This window comes from Zingiber officinale, chromosome 5B (assembly GCF_018446385.1).
Source record: "Zingiber officinale cultivar Zhangliang chromosome 5B, Zo_v1.1, whole genome shotgun sequence".
Taxonomy (NCBI): Eukaryota; Viridiplantae; Streptophyta; class Magnoliopsida; order Zingiberales; family Zingiberaceae; genus Zingiber; species Zingiber officinale.
The window spans coordinates 117,126,915-117,150,404 of NC_055995.1; the positions used below are offsets into that span (position 1 = coordinate 117,126,915).

Here is a 23,490-nt window from a genome sequence, read left to right on the forward strand (position 1 = left end):
CCGATACGGTCTGCCATAAACGGCAACTCCTCGCGCGTGCTCCTCTCCCTCCTTCCAATTCCACCTCCCCTCGCCCGACCCAGCGACCGCATCATGACGCCCCCAACAGTCGCGGCCGCGGCCCATCATGGCGCCCCCCCACCGCACCATCATGACTCCCCCCCACCACCCGCCCATCCGACGGTCCCCGCCTCCGCCCCCGACGATCCCACGGCGGACGCGCAAAAAGGCTTCGTCTTTTATGCGTGTCGTGCAGCGGCACGCGCAAGGGCGGAGATGGAGAACCCTCGCGTTCGGGCGCACGCACACGCCGACAGCTTCGCTAATGGCTGCCTCCCTCCCTCCACGCCGTAGTCATTGCCTCTGCTTCTGCCTCAATTTTAATGAAAGCGGGCCAATGATATCTTCTCGTCTTCGGAGGCTCTCATCATAAAGGGCGGACGAGATATGTATATATAGTGCGCCCACGGCAGTGCTTCCCAATAGGCACCTCGTAGGGAGGGGCATCGAGCACCTCCTTCAACCTGCCACTTTCCCTGCTTCTTGTACTTTGCGATCTACCTATACACTGTAGGGTCCCCTCATATATATCTTATTCCTGTCTCTAATCCGTGGATCGCACCGCTTTCAGCATGCCGTGGTTGTCGTCCGGTGGATGATCAACACCAGGCGTGTTCTCGAGTGCAGTCCGGTAAGGTTCTCCAGCTCTCCGTGTTGGCCGATCTGAGGAAAGCAGAGAATGCACATTGAGGTCACAGGGAATAGAGATCGACCGGTGGGGAAGGTTGGGGGCTCTATAATGAATGAAAGGATCATTGCTTATTGTCAATTCTCGCAGGTATGCCAGGTACAGTCTATCAGCGATCTTCTCGTTATGCGATTTCTGCTTCTCAAGTTCTTCTGATGGTGTATAGGCAGAGTACTTCCGTCAGTTGCTTAAGCCCGTCACGTAGTTTGAGCGCCAGTTGATCTGCAATCTCCGTTCTATCCCTTTTTATCAGTTTCGATTCGACAGCCTCAGTTTCTTTCTGAATATCCGGCGACATCAAGTTATTCTTCCCACCCACAGAGCTCACGATGCAGAGGAACCCAAGATATTACGGCGACGCGCCGCCCGACGACGCATATGAGTACGGAGGCTATGCTTATGATTCCGAGGGCGGTGGTGGGGGTGGCGGCTACTACAACTACGGCGCTACGCCGCCACAAGCTTACGGCGCCGCCCCTGTTTCCGGTTACGAGTGTCATGACTTCCCGGCCCCGCTCAACAACGTTGAGTTCCGGCCGTCGGAGACCTGCCCCAGGAACTTCGTCATCTTCGACCAGACCTACCACAGAAGTCAGGTGATGTTCCACCCCTCGCTCGCCCACAAGTTCGGGTCGCCAGGCTTCGACGCCTGCGGCGGAGGAGCTCCTCGCGCCGATGAGGCAGGCAAAAGTGCGTACAGGGACAATGACGAAGAGACGGAAGACATCGACGCGCTGCTGAGCTCGGAAGAGGAGGAGGAGGAGGAGGACGAGGAGGACGACGACGTGGTAAGCACGGGGAGAACTCTTGGTCGCTGGGCCGGCGTCAGTTCGCAGGACACCGCTTGTTCGTCGCAGTCCGACTCCAAGTCTAAGAATAAGCAGGTTTCTTCGATTACTGCCGGAGGTGGCAGTGGGAAAAGGCAGAAGATGAAGAAGATGGTGAAGACGCTGAAAGGAATCATCCCCGGCGGCGATCGCATGGATACTCCTGCTGTTCTTGATGAAGCCGTCAAGTACCTGAAATCGCTGAAAGTGGAAGCGAAGAAGCTAGGAATCAAGCACAGATGAGCACAGTCAACTTTCATCTCAATCAACTTCCATGAATTTTGTAGGTAAATGGTAACATCAATTCTTGAGACCAGAATTTTAATGCGAAAGAAGATGGATTTGGAACAAGTTTGCAAGACGATCGAGGCGCGCGCGCACACACGTTCATGATGTTCAGACCAGTGCTGTAAATCCATGCTTTGCTTTATTCCCTTTTTGTTTTTAATGTCCAATGTTCCTCGTCTGAACTTTCTTTAATTTCAGTATATATCCTGCAGCAATTAAACCGTGGATTGTGGTTCTGGAGTACATCCATCCACTTGGTGCCCACTCGATTATTGGAACTACAAACTATAATTAAATTGTTTGCCTTGTGGAATTTCTTCTCGTCGCAATGTTGCTTATTCTATCATGATATATATAACATGGTTGGATTTGTTGGGGCATCACTTTCATTTTTGACAAAACCTCTCAGGAAGAAAGCAACTGATCAGGGATAATTAAAACGGCACCATAAGATTCAAGTTGACTATTAAAGTAGTCGATCGTTCAATATTCTGTTAGATCCATTTTGTCAAGAGAACATCACAAATAGGCATGTTATCTTGGAAGACTCCTCAACTACTACTCGACGGCAATTACACTGCCCATGTAGAAGTAGGTGCGTACTTAATGATTGAATTGGTTGCGCCGTCTCCCTCCACTCGCTCGCTATCCTCTATCTTTAAGAACTCATTTCTACAATCATACACACCGACAGCATTCGTGCAATCATGCAAACACAGTATATTTATTATGGTACATATCATGAGTAATTACATTGATGCACATGAACTAATACATTTTTTTAATGAAAAAAGGAACGAGTTCAATCAATTGATCATTGACAGAATTTCACAAGATGCGAGCGAAACCAATATTGGAAAATAAACTACTTATTTAACAGCCAAAAGCACAACCCCGATAAGCCAATGTTCATGCAATTATCACCAGAGAATCAAATTCCCAATTACGAGCACCGCCGCAGCCAAAACCCATTCCAATCTCACCACCGTCGAACTACCTGCAGAATCAGGAGCGGAATCGGCTTCCGCCGCCGGTCCTTTGGCCTCCAACGGAGAACTCTTTCCTGGCCTCTTCCCCGGCGTCGGCGCAGGCGCTTTCGGCCCGAAGAGCTGGGACGGCAGCAGCACCTTGTCCACCGAGTACAATGCCAACGGAAACGTCAAGTAGATGTGGTCCCTGACCGGCGTCTTATTGACCCCGGTCGACACGTTGACTCCATCGCCGCTGTCGGTGCTGGTGACGTTGATGGTGTAGACGCCGCCGTGGCCGGAGGCCTGCGTGTTGACGGGGTTGCTGGTGGTCTCGAAGGAGGAGAGGGTGTAGAAGCGGGGGAGGACGTGGTAGAGCACGAGGGCAACCTGCTCCTGCGTAGCGAGCCTGTTGAGGGTGCCCTGCTTCAGCCCGGCGAAGGCAGCGTCGGTGGGGGCGAAGACGGTAAGGCCGTTGTAGGAGTTGTTGAGCTGGCTCTCGATCTGCTCACCTACGCGAGTATCCCGGAGGAGGCGGAGGAAGGTCGTGTAGTGAGCTCCCTTTTCGAGAATGGAGGTGAGGTTGAGGCCACCGCCGCCCGACGAGGACGGGGTGGTGGCGACAGTAGTACTGGGGGCCGGTGCTGCGGCGGAGGCGGCAATGGCAGAGGTTGCTCGGCCTAGGAGGGTAGAGATGGAAAGGATAGCAAGTGCGGGGAGGAGAATTGAGGAGATCATTGTGATGCGGCCGGAGTTGGAGCTTGGAAGCTAGTGTTGTCCCTGTGAAAGGTGCGTCAATGGTGAGCTAATTTGTAGTAGTGGAGTGAAGGACAAGGTTGGGAATCCATGAGCTGTCGGTTTGGATTTGCTCGAAGGAGAGTATTGATCGCAGTTGAATCGATTACTTCATCAAAGATAAAAACTAATGGAAAGTATAAATTATGTAAATTCCCTTTCAAATGATTCAATCTGTGTTCATCAGAGCCACGTTTAACCAGCTGGTCTGAGAAGGCACTGATGAGTGTGCTCAATCCTATCGCTTTCTCTTTTGAATATCTGTGTGGGTTCAAGCCAATCAATGTGCGATGGCCTAATAAGGTCGTTGCTGTAACACATCAGACAGGGCAGAACGTGAGAGCAGGGACACCGACTAACAGGAAATGCCAGAGTGACAGCGGATCAGCCAATCGATGTTGTCATCCAATGCCTTGTCGCCAGAAGAATAATCATTGTGGCACTCAAAACAACTATAGTCATTTTGCAGCTGGTTCAAAGTTAAGAGATGGATTGGATTTTCAGATTGTCTCATATTTAGACTGTTCTTCAAGCTCTAGAATATTGGAAGCTTCAGTATATCTTTTCAGCAAAACGTAGTTTAGTAATTCAGTGATTGCTAGTCAAATTGTGAAGTCGAGAATTCTTAGTATGGAACCAGTTGATCATCATCGTTATGCAGATGGAATAACAAATTTGAAGTTTATTTGCACGCAACGACTCTAACATGATTGTTCAGCTATATATGAACTACTCACTGTTCTATTCTCTCTCCATTAATCAACCTAAGGATCTATTGTAGGCCTAAAGAAAGATGGTGGATGCTGTCAGCATTCCTCTCCCTCGCATTGCAGGCCACGGTCCTTGCCCACGACCTGAGCTGCTGCTTCATCTCCGCCCCCGTTATTGTTTCTGCCCACACCAGCTTCGGCGGCGCATGAGCTACTCTCTCCTCGAACCACCATGCTTCGGAGAGGTACGGCCGGGTAGCAAGACCTTTTCCGTACTCTCTGTGACCGTCAGAAGGTTTCTTGTCTCTCAGTCCCGGAATCACATTTGCTAGGCTTCCAGTACTTGACATCACCCCGTCGAAGACAAACCCCAAGTCCTTGAATCCTTGCACCTCGAAGGACTCTAGGTCGCTGTAGCTCCGCCACTTCTTCCCCTGGATCGCTGGTCGATCTCTCGGCGGCGGCCGGAATCTTGGAATGCTCGGATTCAAGGTGGCCCACTGATAATTAAAGAGCACCGATATCAAAAATAAAAATATGTAAATTGATTGCATACAATCAAATTCTATCTTCAATCAATGGCACGCCTAAGTCGAGATACAAATTAATGTGTAATTTTGTGGCTCAAATCTCAATCAGTATCATTACCCCCGAAGAAGAAGAACGTTGGAGCTTGGACTTCTTCGCCAACATCGACCTCGATCGATCTCTGTTTTGTTGCATGGAGTCGTCGTCGTCGTTGCAGTAAACTGGCAACGACGGAGCGCGAGCCAGAGTACTGACGGCTAGTATTTTCCTCGAACAGGTGGCCGTTGATGATTCCTCAGGCCGAGTCCGGGTCGGATTCGGCATGGATGGCTCCCGGAGAAGCTTACGAGTCGCGGCTTTGACATGACACGGCGTGCCGACGACTCCTAATGCCTTGGTCTTGTCCGGCGAAGAAGGGAGAGTTGGTCGCAATGATGGCGGCGCCTGTGTTGGGTGGTTGCTTTTTAGCACGTTGAGGAAGAACCAGTGGCGATCGAGAAGGTCGACCACCTCCTCTGTTCCCATCCTGATCCAGGTCAAGCAACAAAACAAAGAAAGAACAAGAAGAGAGGAGATTGAAGAACCAACTGGAGATCTGCTGGATCTCGAAGAGCATATTCCTCCAGTTCTCTGCGCCATTTTCGGGCGAGAGATGGGAGGATTTGCATCCGTGGCGATCAACGATGCGCTGGTGTCACTGTACGGTAGTTGGGCTTACTTGGAGAGGGAATCAGTGGGGAAGGTGACAGCATGTGCCGGGGACGGTGTGGATATGTTTAAAATATCAGTTGCATGGACTGGGGCGAGTGAACCGGTTCGTTCGTATCTCATTCCGGCGCACTGAATTAGGAGCCACATGATCACATGCAGGTTGCAATAATTGATTGCGCAATGATTACAGATCGGATCATACAATTGACTGAATAATCTTACAGTTGACCTCCCCAATTTATTGGCTTTTACAGTTTGGCCTCTCTTGATCGCACGATATGTGAATAAGATTAATTTTTACTTTAGTTTATAGGCCCGACGTGAAAGGAACGCCAGTGGCCGGTATCCATGAGTCGCCGGACAAGAAGGTTCCGACCGTGAATTTTCCGGCCTCAGACGAGCTATCGATCACACGATAACCACTCCAATTCACCCTCCTACTCGTGTCGGCGCCGGCGCCAGTGTTCATGTACTCCCCGTAGTACAACGTGCTCAGTGCGAAGCTACCACTCCACTCCAACCACCCCGCCGGGTCAATCAAGCCCCCTAGCGCCGTCTTCATCACCACCGTCCTCGAATACTTCTGCCACGGCCGACCGAGGTAGGTGCTGAACGACCCCTGCACCATTGAGAGGTCCGATGCAGCGGCCACGACGGAGTCGTGGATCGATATGCCGGTGTTCTCGTTGGGGTCAGTCCTACCCTGAGCCGTCACGGTGTTTTTCTGGCCGCTCATAGGCCGCCTCACGTTGAGGTTGCAGTTCTGGAAGACAACGGCGGCGTCGCCAAAGATGAAGTCGACAGTGCCATAAACGTCACAGTTGCGATAGAACTGGCGCTGGGAGTAGACGTAGAGGGTGTCCTGGTAGCCCTTGAAACTGCATCTGTAGAAGACGGAGAGGTCGGAGCCGGAGCGAAGCGCCACCGCTTGGTGCTTCGCCGGGCCGGCCGTGTTTTGGAACGTCATGTCGCGGGCGATGAATCCGCTGCCGGATACGGCTGATCAATTACATTGAATTACAAACATTAAACGAATCCGGACCAAAACGAACAAATAATAAATAGATCGATACGTTAGATTGATGAAAAATTGAATGAAACTAAAACAGCATGTTGACTTTGTAAGATCAAATTAAGGGTCGACCAATGATTGCTTGCCTAATCTAATTCTGAAAGAGTTTGTGCATCTTGTCGCGCGAAGTGGTTACTGGCCTAGTCGTCCTTGACATTGACATGATCAGTTGACCAGAAAAAGTAAAATCAAATAGTTCTAGAAATTATTGATTAGTTGATAAGGGAGAACAAAACATTCAAATAGTTCTAGAAATGGTTGATTAGTTTGATTAGAAAAATAAAATCAAGGCAGTGTGAAAACCTATTTCTTTTAAGATTCTTTTAATTTTGAATTAATTAATTAAACAAGTTTATATCGTTGGAAAAAATCAATCGATTAATTATAACTAACCGAAGGTGGCCGATCTGAAGGTGGTGGAGCCATCTTGGACGTTCCTGCTCCCCGTCACGACGGTGGCATCCATTCCGTCACCGGTCATCATTAAATTCTTCATTGAGTTAGGAATCTCCACGTTCTCTTGGTAGACGCCGGCCTTCACGTGAATCACGAACCTCGCCGTGCTTCCTCCCCTCACCTTCGCCGAAGCCGCCACGGCTTCGGCGATGGTTTTGTAGTCGCCGGAGCCATCTTTCGCCACCACGAGATCCGCTTTCATGTCCGACGCCTCCAGCAACTTCCGGTCAGCCGCCGCCACCCACTTTGGGAATAACCCCTGCGACATCAAACGGCGGCGCCGTTTATGCTGCCCGCCGCCGGCGGTCAGCATCTCGTTGTTAACGGCAAGCAAGTTACTGATCGACTCCGTCAGGTTTCCGCCGTCCAAATCCATCACCGGCGCCGTCGAACCGAGCTCGAGGAAACCGTCACGGCACGTGCGCTGGTTCGCCATGGCGGCGCTGAGCCACGTCTGCGCGTCATCACCCGGGCGAATCAGCGACCGGTTCACGTGACCGACCGTATCAGCCAGCAGCTCGACGCAGTCGGCCCAAGCCCCCTGCCCCGGCTCGTCAAACTGGCTCGGGTTCCTCGCCACGGCCCGCTGGTGGGCGAGGACGGTCCACTCGAGCGTGGCTCGGAGGAGGAGGTCACGGAATCCGTTCCGAGTCAGCGATTGCTCAAACACCGAGTCGGACCGAGTCACCATGGAGCGGCACACGTCAGGGTACGGGGTCTGAGAACATGACGCGATCGGCTCGCACATTGCTGTGTGTTCTAGCAGCAGCAACGTGAAAGCTACCAAACAAGCCAAGAAATTCGCCATGCATGCAACTTAATGCAGAATTCGCAGACAACTTGATGAATTAAACGGCTGCATGCTCCTCATTTATATATACAAGGTTCGTAGTCGCAAAGGACAAATTTGTGATCAATATATATCTAACTTGTCTTAATTAACCCGTATATATTTTTCATTGCTTTGGGGGAATACACCACTACACGTAGAGTAGTATACGGTCTAGTCATGCATTCAAAGCTGAGAGTAACGCGGATATATACGTAGAAAAATTTGCTGGAAGGGTTCGATTCAAATGTCCATTTCAGTGCATGGTTAGGAAAGCATTGCATCCTGCTAAAAACAAAACCCACCTAATTCACTTTGACTCTGTACATGTTTATATATTTATATATATGTATATATTGTACTTGGATGAATTAAAAGTACTACGTAATTCTTGTTTGGCGATTAAACGTTAACTTGTAGGTGAGTTTTTGTCAATTTAGTGGGAGACTTTAGCTTAATGAAGCAGGGGTCCCGTACCAGTTTTACGGTTCGGTGTTATTTTCATGCATGTCCGTATCAGCTCGTGTGACGTGGAGAACACTGGGCTAGTGTGCACGCAGACAGTTGGAAGTCAAGGATAGATAATTAATACGTGATGAGAATTGCACGCAATGGGCATGCAACTTGATAATATGAGGCATCGAGGAGATAAATATACTCTCTTTTTTTTTCTTCTTGCATCCTCATCGTCTTATCATCCTTCTACTTCCTACCTAACGCTCTCATCCACATCTTATCTGGTGTTTCACTTACACACACAAGACACTTAAACACGCAAGACAAAAGAGAGAGGGAGAGCCATTATATTGCTGTCTACTGTTGGTCAACTGTTTCCCTGCGGTTTTCATTTCGGGCATAAAATGGTTAATTTGGTTTGTCATGAAAGATCAGTGGATTCGAGAATTTAATTAGTGACCTCCCCGGTTGTTTCGACCGCTGCCGGATGAGTCATCAGAGAACAATTATTAGGGAGAGAATCCCTAATCATTGGTATTGATTGAAGCCTTTTTCCCGCTCGTAAATAATTTAGCTAGCTAAGGACGCCTGACTACCTATATTATTAAACAGTTGTGACTTATTATTATTCTGTAGATCTGGGTTCATGGATCTCATGTCGACAGGAATGATGAATCAGTCTAGAGAACTGGTGAATACAATACTGAATTTTGTCGCTGTATTTTCCTACCTTTATTCCATTAATTTCATTGTTGCCAGACTACAGAATGAGGAAGCCGGATAGGTAAAAATATTTTAGTTTTACAGAGGCTCTGCATCCTTTGTGATTGAGCACCAAGCGGTTCCAACCACATCAGATTATATATAGTCTCCTACAACTCCCACAAGACATATAGAATTTTCATCAGATTTGATGGATTAAGGCCACTTTAATTAATTGGTGCCCTTTAGACAGGCCTTCTGCTAGTACTGCGTCGACACATATTCTTCACATCTCTAATTTGGTACTTGTAGAGTCACCATTATTCATAGTGTTCTTGCAGTACCCAGACACCATAGGATCATCTTGATTTCTTGAAAGATTGATATCAGGTGACAAAGAGATCGTCAATGCATTAGCACTCTCGTCGTTTCTTGGAGGTGGATAGGACAAGACCTCATTCACCCTGTAAAGCAGTCAGTAATCAGTAAGCCATGGAAATGTAATCTGCAACAGGAATGCCAGCACAAGATTGCTTGATCCAATTTATCCTACTTATCCAAATGTTACAAGTCCTTCATTCATAGATGGTAAACAATGTCTCATGTGGCCTACTCGATTTAATGACTTATCTACTATGGGTCCAACCATGTTGGGCGCCCAACGTCAATGTATGACCTTTTGCAGTAAATAGACGATAACAATGTACATGATTAACCTGCCTTTCCTTCCGTTTTTCAAGGAATCGTGCCGATGATGCTTTCAGAGCTTGAGGCACCATTGGAGACATATTTCCAATCTAATTAGTCACTTAAAAACCATTAACAAACTAATGAAGGTACAAGCTTGACAAAGTAAAACTTTGATGATTTGTGTTCTTGTGGGTGTGGAATTAATTAGATATCTGATGCAGGGGTATTTCCTATATGTCACGTGGCCAAGGGGGTTAACAATCAAGCCAAGATGTACTACAAAAAATGTCACATTTTGGGTCAAATTCTAGGATGAATTTGTAAAATATTTTCGTCGTAAAAAGTTTTGGGACGAATTATGCAACGAACTATTTTTTGTCCCAAAATTGTCATTGCAAAAATTCAAAATCATCGTTAAATTTGGTGACGAATTAGATTTTCGTCATAAAATTCATCGCCAATTCTACAATAAAAATAAAATTCATCGCAAAATTCTCATAGGTAACTCTGTGACAAAATTTAGATTTCATCCCAATTTTGGTGACGCAAACTATTTTACTCAAAGATCTGCCAACAAAAATATATTTGTCATCAAATGCGGGACGATCAAATTTGACGACAAATAATAATTTAATCGGTAAATCTGTATCAAATACGGATTTGTTGCTAATTTGCTAATGACTGGTCTGCAATGAATCAATTTGGCCCTAGAATCTAGAACGAAACGAATCAATTTCATCCTAGAATGTAGGACAAATTTTTGGATTCGTCCTAGAATATGGGACGAATTCTTGGATTCGTCCTATAATCTGAGATGAATTTTTAGATTCGTCCTAGATTCTAGGATGAATTTGTGGATTCGTCCCAAATTCTAGGACAAAATTTGAGATGATTCGTAAAATTATCGATACACTGTACAGTAATTTACGATAATTTGGCGATAAATTATTTTTGTCACCAAATTTGCCCCTAAATAAAAAAAATTGGATAGAACCAATTCATTTCGGTAATTTATCGTGTTAATACAATCCTATCCAATATATTTATAAACCAGTTTACAACAAATTCAAATAACACATCATGTACCTCCAACACATACTATTTAATATTATCATATCTTATTACACACCCTAATTAACATTATCACACATTTTATTACACATCCTATTTAACATATTGATGTGGGCACCGAGGTGGACACCTTTGTTGAACATCGCTATAGTTGGAAGCAAATTAATTACTACCTAATTAGCTATTAGAAATAAATTAGTTATTGTCTAATTAGTAGAAAATAAATAATAGCCTAATTTAACTACTGATATAGTAGAAAACAAATAATGGCCTAATTAACTTTTCTATTTTTGATTCCTTGTTTTCCTTTATGGTTGGTCTTTCCTAATCTTGTCATGTTTGACTCCTTATATAAGGAGTGTCATTATTAATAAAGGAGTGGAGAAAAATTAAACAATTAGGACTCTGTCTAGGACGAGTTTTCCCCTTGAGTGATTTGGACTCTGTTTAGGCTGAGTCTTTTTTCCTCCTCCCTTTCCCTCTTACGTGTTGCATGACCAAGTATGGATCCGGATCTCGACCTATGACTCGATCCTATACTCGGGACCATATCAACTTGGTATCAAAGCCGATCATAGGTGACACGGATCCTATCACAAAAACTCGAGGCCTTCATGGAAAGATTGATGTCACAACAACAAGTTTTCATGGAGCATATCACTTCCCGCCAGCAAAGACTAGAGGAGCAGATTGCCGAGATTTCCCGTACTTTTCAAGATGCTAGACGACGACCTTTGCACACTACAGACAGCCCTACCAGCGTAGAGTATGGCCCTTCTAGAAGCTCAGAGGTCAGACCTGAACTACCAACCAGCGGCACCATGGCTCCGCGATACTCAAAGATGGAGTTCCCCACCTATTCTGGAGAAGGGGATCCGCTGAGCTGGGTTAAAAGGTGCAAAAAAATTCTTTACTAACCAAAGGACCACAAAGGCTGGCAAGGTTGGCCATACTTCCTTCCACTTGGTAGGGGAAGCCCAACTTTGGTTTGATCAAGTAGAGCTAGAAGAGCCAAAGATGACTTGGAAGCAGTTCAGAGACCACTGTCATATTCGTTTTGGCCCGCCCCTAAGCAACAATCCTTTGGGAGAGCTAGCAAATCTGAAGCAGGCAGACTCTGTAGAAGACTACCAGCGCCAATTTCAATCTCACCTCGCTCGGACCTCGGACCTCCGACCACATCAATAAGTTGACTTATTCATTGCAAGGCTAGTCGAAGATCTCCGTATCGACATCGAACTGCAAAAGTCTGAAAACCTAGGCATTGCAATGTGTTAGCTAGAGTCCTAGAGCCAATCATTTGATGATTGTATTTTGGACTTATTATATCATATTCTATATAAATAAAGGCATTTAGATTTTGGTTATTATACTTACTTGTATTGGTGCCAAATAAACTAAGTATAATAATGTCCTTGAGTAGACGGTTCTCACCTATATCAATCGGTTAGTTGAACCGATAGTGAGATGATATAGGGAACACTACTCTTAATCATTCCTAGTCGAGTATTAACATTCAGGGACAATGTTAATGCAATAAGACTAGCATGTAGGTCAACTCGATGACTTGATCTCACAAGTCATGGATATAGAGATATCAAGTTGACACATGGGTATACATTAGAAAATGTATACTGAATGACCCGCCATGAGAAAGTATCATGGATCGTTATATGAGTGTCATATACTTTCTCATGTGGCTATTAGTATGACTACTAGTCCTTAGACCTGAAGTCACCATAGATCCCTACATAAGGAGTTATGTACTTTGGTTTCGTCAAATGTCACCCGTAACTGGGTGGACTATAAAGACGATTACTGGGTATATAACAAATTATGCAGAGGGATGTGAGTGATGTAGATGTGATCTATCCCTCCTATATGACGGGAGAGACATCGGTATTCTTGATAGAGTGAGACAACGAAGTGCATGGCCATGCCCAAATGAGTCAATATAGGATATTGAGCTCATTTGATTTAGTGAGTCTACTTGGAGTTCAAGATTTAGATTGGTCAGAGGATGACACGGTCTATGCCTCACATTGATCAATCTAGATGTCTAGGATAGAAGGACACTTGTCATATTTTGTGAGGAGTCACAATTAGTAGTCACAAGGTGATGTTGGATCTCGACATTCTTGTAACTTGGGTAGTAATGATGTGTTGCTAGATACCGCTCATTACTTATGCTCCTAAATGGGTTTAGGGCATTGCCAACATTACAAGAACCTATAGGGTCACACACTAAGGACAATTAGATGGAGATTAGGTTCATATGATGAACCAAGAGGATTAGATTCATTTGATGAATCAAATTGGATGAAGAGTAATCCTAATTGGGCTAACTTGAGTTCGACTCAAGTTGATTCATGTGTTCAATGAGTCTAATTTAGATTTTGACTCATTGAATCAATTTAATTAAATGAATTAGATTCATTATATTAAGTTGGCTTGAATCAAATGGTTGGATTCGATCAACTATGGAAGAGATTTGGTCAAGTTTGACTTGACTAGAGAGGAAGATTAAAAGTCAAGTTTGACTTGACTTTATGCCACCTCATTGGTGAGTTGGTAATGATATGGACTAATGATGTTACTCCACATCATCATAGGTGCCACCTCATGGAAGTTACAAAGCCATTTTCTTTAATGACTTCACATTAATGACACTTAATGCATTAATGTGGAGAGTTACACACATGATGGTGGAGTTCAGCAAGTTTGACTTGCATTAATGCTTTATGGCTTACAGGGTTGGTCAAAGAACTGGGTGTTCAGCAAGGTGAAGTCAAGTTGTTATGTGATAGTCAGAGTGCTATCTATTTGGCGAAGAATCAGGTGTATCATGCGAGAACCAAACACATTGATGTGAGATTTCACAAGATCAGAGAGTTGATTGCTTCCGGGGAAATTCAACTTGAGAAGGTTCACACTGCAGACAATGCATCAGATATGCTGACAAAGCCAGTGACCACAGAGAAGTTTAAGCATTGCTTGAACTTGATCCATATCTCTAGATGCTAGAGGAAGGAAGCCCAGACCCAGAGATCCAGAGATCCAGATGGAGTTTTGTCCAGATATTCGTATTCTTCGAAGGGGTGAATATTCGCCAAGGTGGAGATTGTTGTCGAGTGGCTCATATTTGGATGAAGGTTAATATGAGGGATGTCATGGAAGAAATAAAATTCTGTTAAGATTTTATATAACAGAATTTTGTTATATTTTTCAAAACAAATTCTGTTACGTTTTTACCAGGTCTGGGGTTTAGCAATATTTATAGGGATCATTGTAAACCTATTGTATAACAACAAAACACAAGAATCATTAGACGTGATTCTCTTGTGTAGAGAGAATTTTAATAAAGCTTCGGCCTTTTTATGGAGTAGGCACGTCGCCGAACCACGGTAACTCTTCTTCTTTCTCTTCTTCTTCTTCTTCTTCCATGTGTTTGCTCCTTTTGTGCGTCTTTGTCTTGTTACTCCGTGCGATCTCTTTTCTCTCTTCCTCTTCTTCCGCGATTTAGAGGTTGAGAGGTGTTGCCCCTCTCTTTGCGCAACATATAACAATGATGTATGAAGATATTTATATGATTAGAAGAATAATACAAACACATAGAAACTAGTTTCATAAATTTCGAGATCTCTAGGTCCATATTTAGGGTTTACGATTATTTTTTCTTTTTCTTTTTTAATTCTGGAATGAATCCTGGATTGGTCCCAGAATTGGAGGCGAATCTAAGGATTCGCCCCCAAATCTAGGATGAATTCATGGATTTGTCACCAATTTAGGGACGAATCTATGAATTCGTCCGAAATTTGACAAAAAAATATAATGAAAAATAATAAATAATCGAAAACCCTAAATATGAACCTAAAGATATTAGAATTTCATGAAACAAGTTCTCATGTGTTCGTATTGTTCTCCTGATCATAAAAATGCTCTCAGCCATAACTTTGATCCAATATATTGAGTGTAGTGATGTTTTATAATAAATTATATTTATTTATAATAAAAAAATCATATTTGATTATCATATTTATATGGTAATATTTAATATTAAGATAATAATTTTTTAATATTAGGTCAAATTGGCTATATTCGTATTAAAAAAATCACTACTCTCAATTAGGTCAAAATGATGCATGCGACATTTATATAATTAGGAGAACAAAATAAACACATGGAAACTTATTTCATGTCATTCGGAAATCTCTAAATCAATATTTAGAGTTTCGGGCTCATTTCTATTAAATTTCAATTTTTTTTCATTCTGGGACAAATTCTGGATTCATCACAGATTTAGCTTCCTTAAAATATTAAGCTCATGCGACGAATTATTAATTCGTCGTAGAATATGCAATGAATTATTAATTCGTCAAAGAATTTGCAACAAATTTAATTTTTGTTGCAAAAGTGGCAACGAATATTTTATTTATCATAGAATTTGGAATGGAAATTAAATTTTGTTGCTATTTGACAACGAATTTTGCGATAAAATATTATTTGTTGCTAATTTATGACGAAAATATTTGGTTGCAAATTTCATTACTAAGTTGGGACAATTGTTTTCGCTAAATTTGTTGTAGATTTTTTGGGATGAAAATATTTGTCCCTAAATTCCGTCCCTAATTCATTGGTTTTTTGTAGTGATGGCATGCGAGGTCAACAAGGGATGACTCCCTGCTACTTTGAGTCTCGACTTCGGGCTACGCCTAGTTCCCAACTCCCAGCTACTCCCGATACTCAGGTACGCCTGGTCCCCGACTCCTAGTTATTCCCGACTCCCAACTACTCTAAGTCCCAACTCCCGATTACACTCGGTCCCCGACTCTCAACTCCCAACTATTCTGAGTCCCGACTCCCGGCTATGTCTGGTCTCCGACTCTCAACTACTCGCAACTCCTTAGAGCGAAGAAGTTACGTTATTCCCAGAGGATAATGAATAGTACAACCTACCGTGAGAAAGACGGAAAACTTAGCTATTAACGTTGACATAAATGGGTCATAATGAGCATTTATTTCAGGAAACATGACCACGTTAGCTAGAAATAAGGGGGCGTGGGGAGATCATGCTGGGGAGGTCCGATCCTATAAAAGGTATTCGACTCTCATGAGCAAAGATACGCAGATACACATACTTTCAAGACCCTAATTTTCAGTAACTACTTTCTTCTTTATAAAAAGTTGATTTGAATGTCGGAGTAGCTTAGTCGGAGATATATGTTGGAACCCCAAAGGTTGTTTTGATGTGATCAACAAGTTAAGTTAGGTCCTGTGGTGTTTTATCCTTGTGTCTAAGTGTGCAGGAGCTTAGGAGCACAGGGAGTCGAGTAGAAGACGTAGCTATCGAGAAGGACGGCATGGGAGAGTGCGTTTGAGGGACGAAGCGCTGCGGAAGAGTACACCGGTGGACGAGAAGGAAGCATGCTGTGTTTCCGAGGGACAAGAAGCTGAAGCGAAAGATTATTCGAGGAGCAAGAGACGCAGCTAGCAAGAATGTCAGCACAAGATAGTGCGTTCGATGGACAAAGAGATGCGGATGAGTACGCTGGCGGACGAGAAGGAAGCACGCGACGATTCTGAGGGACGAGAAGCCGGAGCGGAAGCCTGCTCGAGAAAGCCGAAAGTTGGGTTCGGGTGAGCCCTATTCCAGACATGCGAAGCCGGAGCGGAAGACCCGAACCAAAACGAGATGAACCAGAGAAGAGGGTCCGGACCGAAAAAAAGTCAACTCTGTTGACTTTCTTGGTTCGGGTATCCGGACCAGTCCGAGGCGCCCGGAACCCTTCCGGGCACCCAGACTTGGATGGTATCCAGATCGCAGTCAAACGCAATCTATGCAAGAAGGGATAAAGTTTTATCCCCTCCCAGGCGCCTGGAACCCTTTCAGGCACCCCGACCAAGGCTATAAATATAGCCTTGGTCCAAGAAGTTCTACAAGACAAGCAATTCTGATTACAACACTTGTATGCTTTCATTGTTAGTTTAGCTTCTTATTTTTCTGTGCTTAAATGCTGTAAGAAGCTTCTCCACCCAGAAGAGATATCTATTGCGCTTCATTCTTCTTGGATTAATAACCTCCCCAGTTGTAACCAAATAAACTCCCTTGCCTCTACTCTTTTAGTTTATTACTTTTAAATTAATGAATGTGTTCTTTTAAAAGTCTGCGAAGGGTAGTTTTCTTTTTGTGAAGGCTATTCAACCCCCCTTCTAGTCGGCCAACACGGTCCTACAAGTGGTATCAGAGCGAGGATGCCTCAGGAGGACTAACCGCCGACTGAAGCAACGAGATGGCCGGAACGAACATCTACCCACCAACTTTCGAGGCGGAGTTCACTTTTTGGAAGCGACGAATGTAGGTTTATTTTAAAACTGATTTTAATATGTTATTAATAATGACGTATGGTTTTGAAACTCCAAAGGATACAAAAGAAGAAGAACTTGAGGAGCATTAATAGACTGACGAGCAGCGCGATAAATTCATGACAAATGGTAAGGTTGAATCCCGCCTTCTAAGTGTACTACCTACCCAGTATCTCGAAAGAGTCATAAATACAGAAGTACAAAAGAACTTTGGGAAAAGTTCTTGAACCTCTATGAAGAACCATTTGAAGTAGTCTCCTCGATGGGCACCGAGCCGTCGTCAGAAGAATCCGAGACGGAGGAAACTGTCGAGACAACCCTAACAACCGAATTCCATCCTGAGGACACAAAAAACTCATCCCAGATAAGCATCGATGAAGGGGGAGAGTCTTCGGAAGAAAGCAGCTCAACAGGGGGAGCATCAAAAGTCGACAAGGTAAGTCAGGTACGGTCTCCACCTCCTGACCAATTGCTTAATTCAGTTAAAATACTGTCGAGAGATTTTTTCGAGTTAAAAATTATATTATTGAAACATTTTTTTGAATTATAAATTAAAAATAAAACAAAGAATAGTGGGTTTAAAGAAACTCTAGCAACAGATTGTCGATTAAAGAATCTCGACAAACTAACAAGAGAAAATGACATGTTAAATGAACAAATACAATTTTCTGCATGTTCAAAATTCCCTGCTTTAAATTCGAGAAATTATGACAAACTAAAATGAAATTTAAACATCACTAACCTAAACTATGAATTAGACTTAGCGCTTTCAGCAAGAAAATTAAACAACAAATTTCTTTATGAGGCTTTGTCTAATAAAGTGGTTGTTGCTCTAATAACCTAGAAGGCCTAGTGCCTCGCCACTGCCTGGAAGTCAAAATATTGAAATACAATGTTTAATTAACTTACTGATAAAGTATTAAAAGTAAATAATGCTTTAAAATATTTTTTAAACATTGTTTTAGAAAAATTTCTCAAAATTGTCTAAAAATTACCTAAATTAGAATTTTCTTTTACTTAGAAATTTCTTTGAAAATTATTGCAAATCTTTAATAATATCACAATAATTTTTTAAAGTTTTTTTTCAAAATTATTACCATTAGATTTTTTTTAATCCCATTTTTTATGTGATCAAAGAGGGAGAAGGATAAATATAAGTCTAGGGGGAGGTAGACTACAAATTTTTCTATCTTTTGCACTTTATTGCAACATTCGTTATTTTACTCTTATGTCTATTTAGCCTATCTTAACTTGGGTTGCTCAGATCAAAAAGGGAGAGATTGTTGGAACCCCAAAGGTTGTTTTGATGTGATCAACAAGTTAAGTTAGATCCTATGGTGTTTTAACCTTCTGTCTAAATGTGTAGGAGCTAAGGAGCACAGTGAGTAGAGCAGAAGACGTAGCTAGCGAGAAGGACGGCACGAGAGAGTGCGTATGAGGGTCGAGGCGCTGCGAAAGAGTACACCGACGGATGAGAATGAAGTGTACGGCGTTTCCGAGGGACGAGAAGTCAGAGCAGAAGATTGCTCGGGGAGCAAGAGACGCAGCTAGCAAGAAGGTCGGCATGGGAGCGTGTGTCCGAGAGACAAAGAGCTACGGATGAGTACGCTGGCGGATGAGAAGGAAGCACACAACTATTCCGAGGGACGAGAAGCTGGATGTTGGGTTCAGGTGAGCCCTATTCAGGATGACCGAGATCACCCAAGCAAGCGGAGCTGGAGCGGAAGACCCGGACCGAGACGAGCTGAACTGGAGCAGAGGGTCCGAACTGAAAAAAGCCAACTCTATTGACTTTCTTGGTCCGGGTGCCCGAAACCATTTCGAGCGCCCAAACTTGGATGCTACCCAGATCACGGTCAAACGCAATTTATGAGAGAAGGGATAAAGTTTTATACCCTCCCAGGCACCTGGAATCCTTCCAGGCGCCCCGACCAAGGCTATAAATATAGCCTTGATCCAAGAAGCTCTACAAGACAAGCAATTTTGATTACAATACTTGTATACTTTCATTGTTAGTTTAGCTTCTTATTTTTCTGTGCTTGAATGTTGTAAGAGGCTTCTTCGCCCAAAAGGAGATATCTATCGTGCTTCATTCTTCTTAGATTAACAACTTTTCCGGCTATAACCAAGTAAACTCCCTTGCCTCTACTATTTTAGTTTATTGCTTTTAAATTAATGCAAGTGTTCTTTTAAAAGTCTGCAAAGAGTAGTTTTCTTTTTGTGCAGACTATTCAACCCCCCTTATAGCCAGCCAACGCGGTCCTACAATATATTCCTTGGCCGTCATTTTAACTCCTTTTCTGTGAGTCTTCTTCTTCACAGAGCGGAAGTCACACCACCCCCTAGTCAGCAATAACAACGTCATATTACCGGCGAGTCAAACGTCTTTGTTCCTGTCGGGAATCTAAGAAGACGGAACTGTCGGAACGACGTGTCTGGAATGTTGACCGTATTTCCATGACCCAGATGGTGAGCTGTCTTCTATGGTGACCAAGTCGTTAGAAATCCTCTGGTCGGCAATACCTGTAGCCAGCGACCGGGTTACCCTGGTCTCTGGTACCCCGATGCTCGAGGCGGGTCCCATGAATATATAAGCAGTCAAATAATAGCAGAACAATGAAATAAATACGTAATAAGTATAATGATGTACCCTGGTCCCGGGGGGCGCCCTCGGATGGATTGATAAGCTGGTTGCTATGCTGATTGAGTCGTCGCGACCATCACCAAGCAAAGAAGCTTTTTGGCTTTCCCATTTTTTATCATAGCGCCTCAATAACTGAAGATGCGTACCAGCAATGAGCCTTGTATACATGTAAGTTTCCCATGGTATATCACTCTTGAGAACCTCCTCTGTTATCAGCTCAGCACGAGCCATTATGAACAATGAATTACACCACAATATAGAGCAGTGTCTTCAACTAGACTCCAACAATAACAGATCTATATAAAACCTCTCGAGGAGACGAGAACTTCCGCATAGGTGACCTCCTCTTACAGTATTATCACTAGATGGAAGGATTGAAGAAGAGGAGCCTACACTGCAATTCGTCAGGATGCAGGCGAACCAGCTGACGAGAGGGTGACGACGGTGGCGATGAATCAGGCGGAAGGGGTGGAGTTTGTCTGAGAAAGGTGCTGGGCTACGGTGATCCTCCTCCGTGGTGTCAGCGTCGGCGAGAGGCTAGCTTGGCCAATGACGGAGGCGACGTAAGTGGCGTCCTCCTCTCCTGGATAGGCTGGAGGCAGAGAAAACCAGGAGGAGAGGAGGAGATTGTTGGTTGCTACTCGGAAAACCTATAGGTTCCACTGTACAAAAATTTTGTACAAAGATCTGAACCTTTTCCTAGCTACCATGTGTTCTTTTAAATTAAATTTTGGATCGCCTGCGGAACTTAACACGTTTGATCCAAAACTTAATCTATTTGTTCTTTTAGGTTTTGACTTGGATCTCCTGCGGAACTTAACACGTTCGACCCAAGTCTCCTTAAGTTATTAATTCCATTAAATATTAATTTCCATAAAAGGTTCCCAGTACTGACGTGGCGAGGCACATGGCCTTCTTGGATATGGGAGCAACCACCACCGACTAGACAAAACCTTTAATAGAAAGCTAATATTTAATTTCCTAAAATAACTTTAGGTTAACCAAAGAGAACAATCAAATCACAAGGAAAAGAAAGAAACAAAAGAACACAACATCGAAAACCATATACGAAATACTAGAACGTAAGCCTCTTGTATTTGGTATTATTTCCATAAATAACTAGCATGATGCGGAAAAGGAAAAACTACTAGTTATACCTTCTAGAAAGACCTCTTGATCTTCTACCGTATTCCTCTTCTAACCTTGGACGTTGTGTGGGCAACGATCTACCAAGATGAGAAAACACCAACCACCTTCTTCTCCTCCAAGCAAGGTTCGGCCACAAAGGAAAAACTTCACCAAGGAGGAAAACCAAAATACTAACCAAGCTCCAAGAGATGCTAGCTTTCTCTCCTTTTTCTTCTTCTTCTCCGAGTAGTATCCGGCCACCACAAGAGCTCCAATGGAAGAGGGAGATTCGGCCACCACAAGAGGAAGAGAGGGAGAGATTGGCCGGCCACACCAAGGAACAAAAGAGGGAGAGAAATAATAGATGTTATTTCTCTTGAAGGCACCCTCACCCCTTCTTTTATATTCCTTGGCCTAGGCAAATTAGGAAATTTAATTACAATAAAATTTCCTCAATTTCCTTGATATGATTTAATTGAGAAAAATAAAATAAAATTTCCCCAATTACAATCACATGGCCGGCCACATCATTGGAGAACAAATTGGACAAGTTTTAATCAACAATTAAAACTTCCTAATTTGTTTCCGGAAATTTTAAAAATAAAATTTCTCTTTAAAATCTCTTCATGGTTGATAAAAGGAAATTTCTATAATTTTAATTTTATCAACATGTGAATAATTTTTTAAAGAGAAAATAAAACATCTCTCCAATCTACAAATAAGGAAAGAGATCTAATCTTTTTCTTTAATCTTTTGTAGATCTTTTACAAGAGAGATATTTTAATTTTAATTCTTTTTAAATTATATCTTCCACATAATAATAAAAATTAAAATTAAATTTCTTTTTTTAATTTAATTTGGCCGGCCCTACTAGCTTGGGTTCAAGCTAGGGCCGGCCACCCAATTTTATACCTAGGCCGGCCCTAGCTTGTTCCCAAGCTAGCTTGGCCGGCCCCTATTGGGTGGGTATAGAAGGTGGGTATAGGTGGGTATAGAACTCTATAAATAAGAGGCTACGATAGGGACCGAGAGGAGGAATTGGTTTTGGTCTCCCGATAAAATTAAGCATCCCGTGTTCGCCCCGAACACACAACTTAATTTTATCAATGATAATTCATTCCACTAGAGAACTATCATTGAACTACCGCACCAATCCCAAATTACATTTTTGGGCTCCTTCTTATTATGAGTGTGTTAGTCTCCCTGTGTTTAAGACATCGAATGTCCACTAATTAAGTGAGTTACTGACAACTCATTTAATTAATATCTAAATCCAAGAGTAGTACCACTCAACCTTATTATCATGTCGGACTAAGTCCACCTGCAGGGATTAACATGACAATCTTTATGAGCTCCTCTTGAGGACATTATCAACCTAGTATCTCTAGGACACAGTTTCCTTCTATAATCAACAACACACACTATAAGTGATACCATTTCCCAACTTATCGGGTTTATTGATTCATCGAACTAAATCTCACCCATTGATAAATTAAAGAAATAAATATCAAACATATGTGCTTGTTATTATATTAGGATTAGGAGCACACACTTCCATAATAACTGAGGTCTTTGTTCCTTTACAAAGTCAGTATAAAAGAAACGACCTCTAATGGTCCTACTCAATACACTCTGAGTGTACTAGTGTAATTATATAGTCAAGATAAACTAATACCTAATTACACTACGACCTTTTAATGGTTTGTTCCTTTCCATTTTAGTCGTGAGCGTCTGTTTATAATTTATAAGGTACTGATAACATCATCTTCTGTATGTGACACCACATACTGTGTTATCTACAATATAAATTAAATGAACAACTACAAACAAATGTAGACAATTAGACCAAATGTGATTCTTTATTCATAATGAATGTTTACAAAGCTTAGGCTTTCAGTATACACTCCAACAGAGATGGCGTCGAAGAGAAGGAAAGGAGAGGAACAACTATCGACGCCGGCGAGGGGCGGAGTGCGATGGAGCCTCCTTCATGAAGTCTCTTGGCGGCGGCCTCCTCCCAAAAAACGAACCCCTTGCCTCCGTGAACAGTGCTCTCTATAAGCACTAAAACCCTAAATGCCAAAGGACCCAAATGCCCCTCCCCTTTTCCATAATCCCATTTGTACCCCATAAATATATATGCATCATTCTTCATTCTCAAGATCAATCTCCTTGCGACTTCAAGAGGTGAAATAGTTCTACACGCAATCTGTAACAATCAAGTGATCAAAAGTTTCGGATCAGGAAAGCAAGTATACCTTAAGGGGCAGTAGATGTACGTAGTGCCAAATGCAAAAGGCAAAGTTATGAAAGACTCTTGCTTTATTGAAGGAGACAATGAGTCAACATTCTTAGCACCAATTGTTTTTGTACAACATTGTGTTCCAGGACTACTTGAGTTAGCCCTTACAATAGAAGCCACCGATATAGGGTTGTTCAAGAAGCCTGAGCAAGGTGATGCCACCAGAAATAAAGTAGGACATTGGATTTGTTTTGTGTTGTAT

General features: G+C 43.1%; 4 protein-coding genes across 6 annotated transcripts; 1 reads left to right on the forward strand and 3 right to left on the reverse strand.

The window, feature by feature from the left end:
• Nucleotides 1-187: 187 nt before the first annotated feature.
• LOC121985500 (transcription factor bHLH144-like) lies at nt 188-2,200 on the forward strand. 3 transcript variants are annotated; one of them, XM_042538999.1, is made up of 2 exons: nt 188-847; nt 915-2,200. In XM_042538999.1, exon 2 carries the CDS (start codon nt 1,078-1,080, stop codon nt 1,816-1,818), a length of 741 nt encoding a protein of 246 aa, XP_042394933.1. In that variant the 5' UTR covers nt 188-847; nt 915-1,077; the 3' UTR covers nt 1,819-2,200. The 3 variants fall into 3 exon arrangements, with proteins under 3 accessions (XP_042394933.1, XP_042394934.1, XP_042394932.1); XM_042539000.1 differs by having other exon boundaries at nt 408-545; nt 632-2,200; XM_042538998.1 differs by having other exon boundaries at nt 491-838.
• Nucleotides 2,201-2,559: 359 nt separating this feature from the next.
• On the reverse strand, nt 2,560-3,777 carry LOC121985505 (fasciclin-like arabinogalactan protein 6). The gene has a single exon (XM_042539005.1). The coding sequence runs from the start codon at nt 3,567-3,569 to the stop codon at nt 2,784-2,786; it is 786 nt and encodes a 261-aa protein (XP_042394939.1). The 5' UTR covers nt 3,570-3,777; the 3' UTR covers nt 2,560-2,783.
• A 456-nt stretch (nt 3,778-4,233) lies between these two features.
• On the reverse strand, nt 4,234-5,593 carry LOC121985504. Its single transcript, XM_042539004.1, has 2 exons — nt 4,985-5,593; nt 4,234-4,836 (listed from the first exon to the last, which is right to left on the reverse strand). Exons 1-2 carry the CDS (start codon nt 5,501-5,503, stop codon nt 4,399-4,401), a joined length of 957 nt encoding a protein of 318 aa, XP_042394938.1. The 5' UTR covers nt 5,504-5,593; the 3' UTR covers nt 4,234-4,398.
• A 122-nt stretch (nt 5,594-5,715) lies between these two features.
• LOC121985502 (pectinesterase-like) lies at nt 5,716-7,954 on the reverse strand. Its single transcript, XM_042539002.1, has 2 exons — nt 7,041-7,954; nt 5,716-6,574 (listed from the first exon to the last, which is right to left on the reverse strand). The coding sequence occupies exons 1-2, from the start codon at nt 7,909-7,911 to the stop codon at nt 5,883-5,885; spliced, it is 1,563 nt and encodes a 520-aa protein (XP_042394936.1). The 5' UTR covers nt 7,912-7,954; the 3' UTR covers nt 5,716-5,882.
• Nucleotides 7,955-23,490: the final 15,536 nt, after the last annotated feature.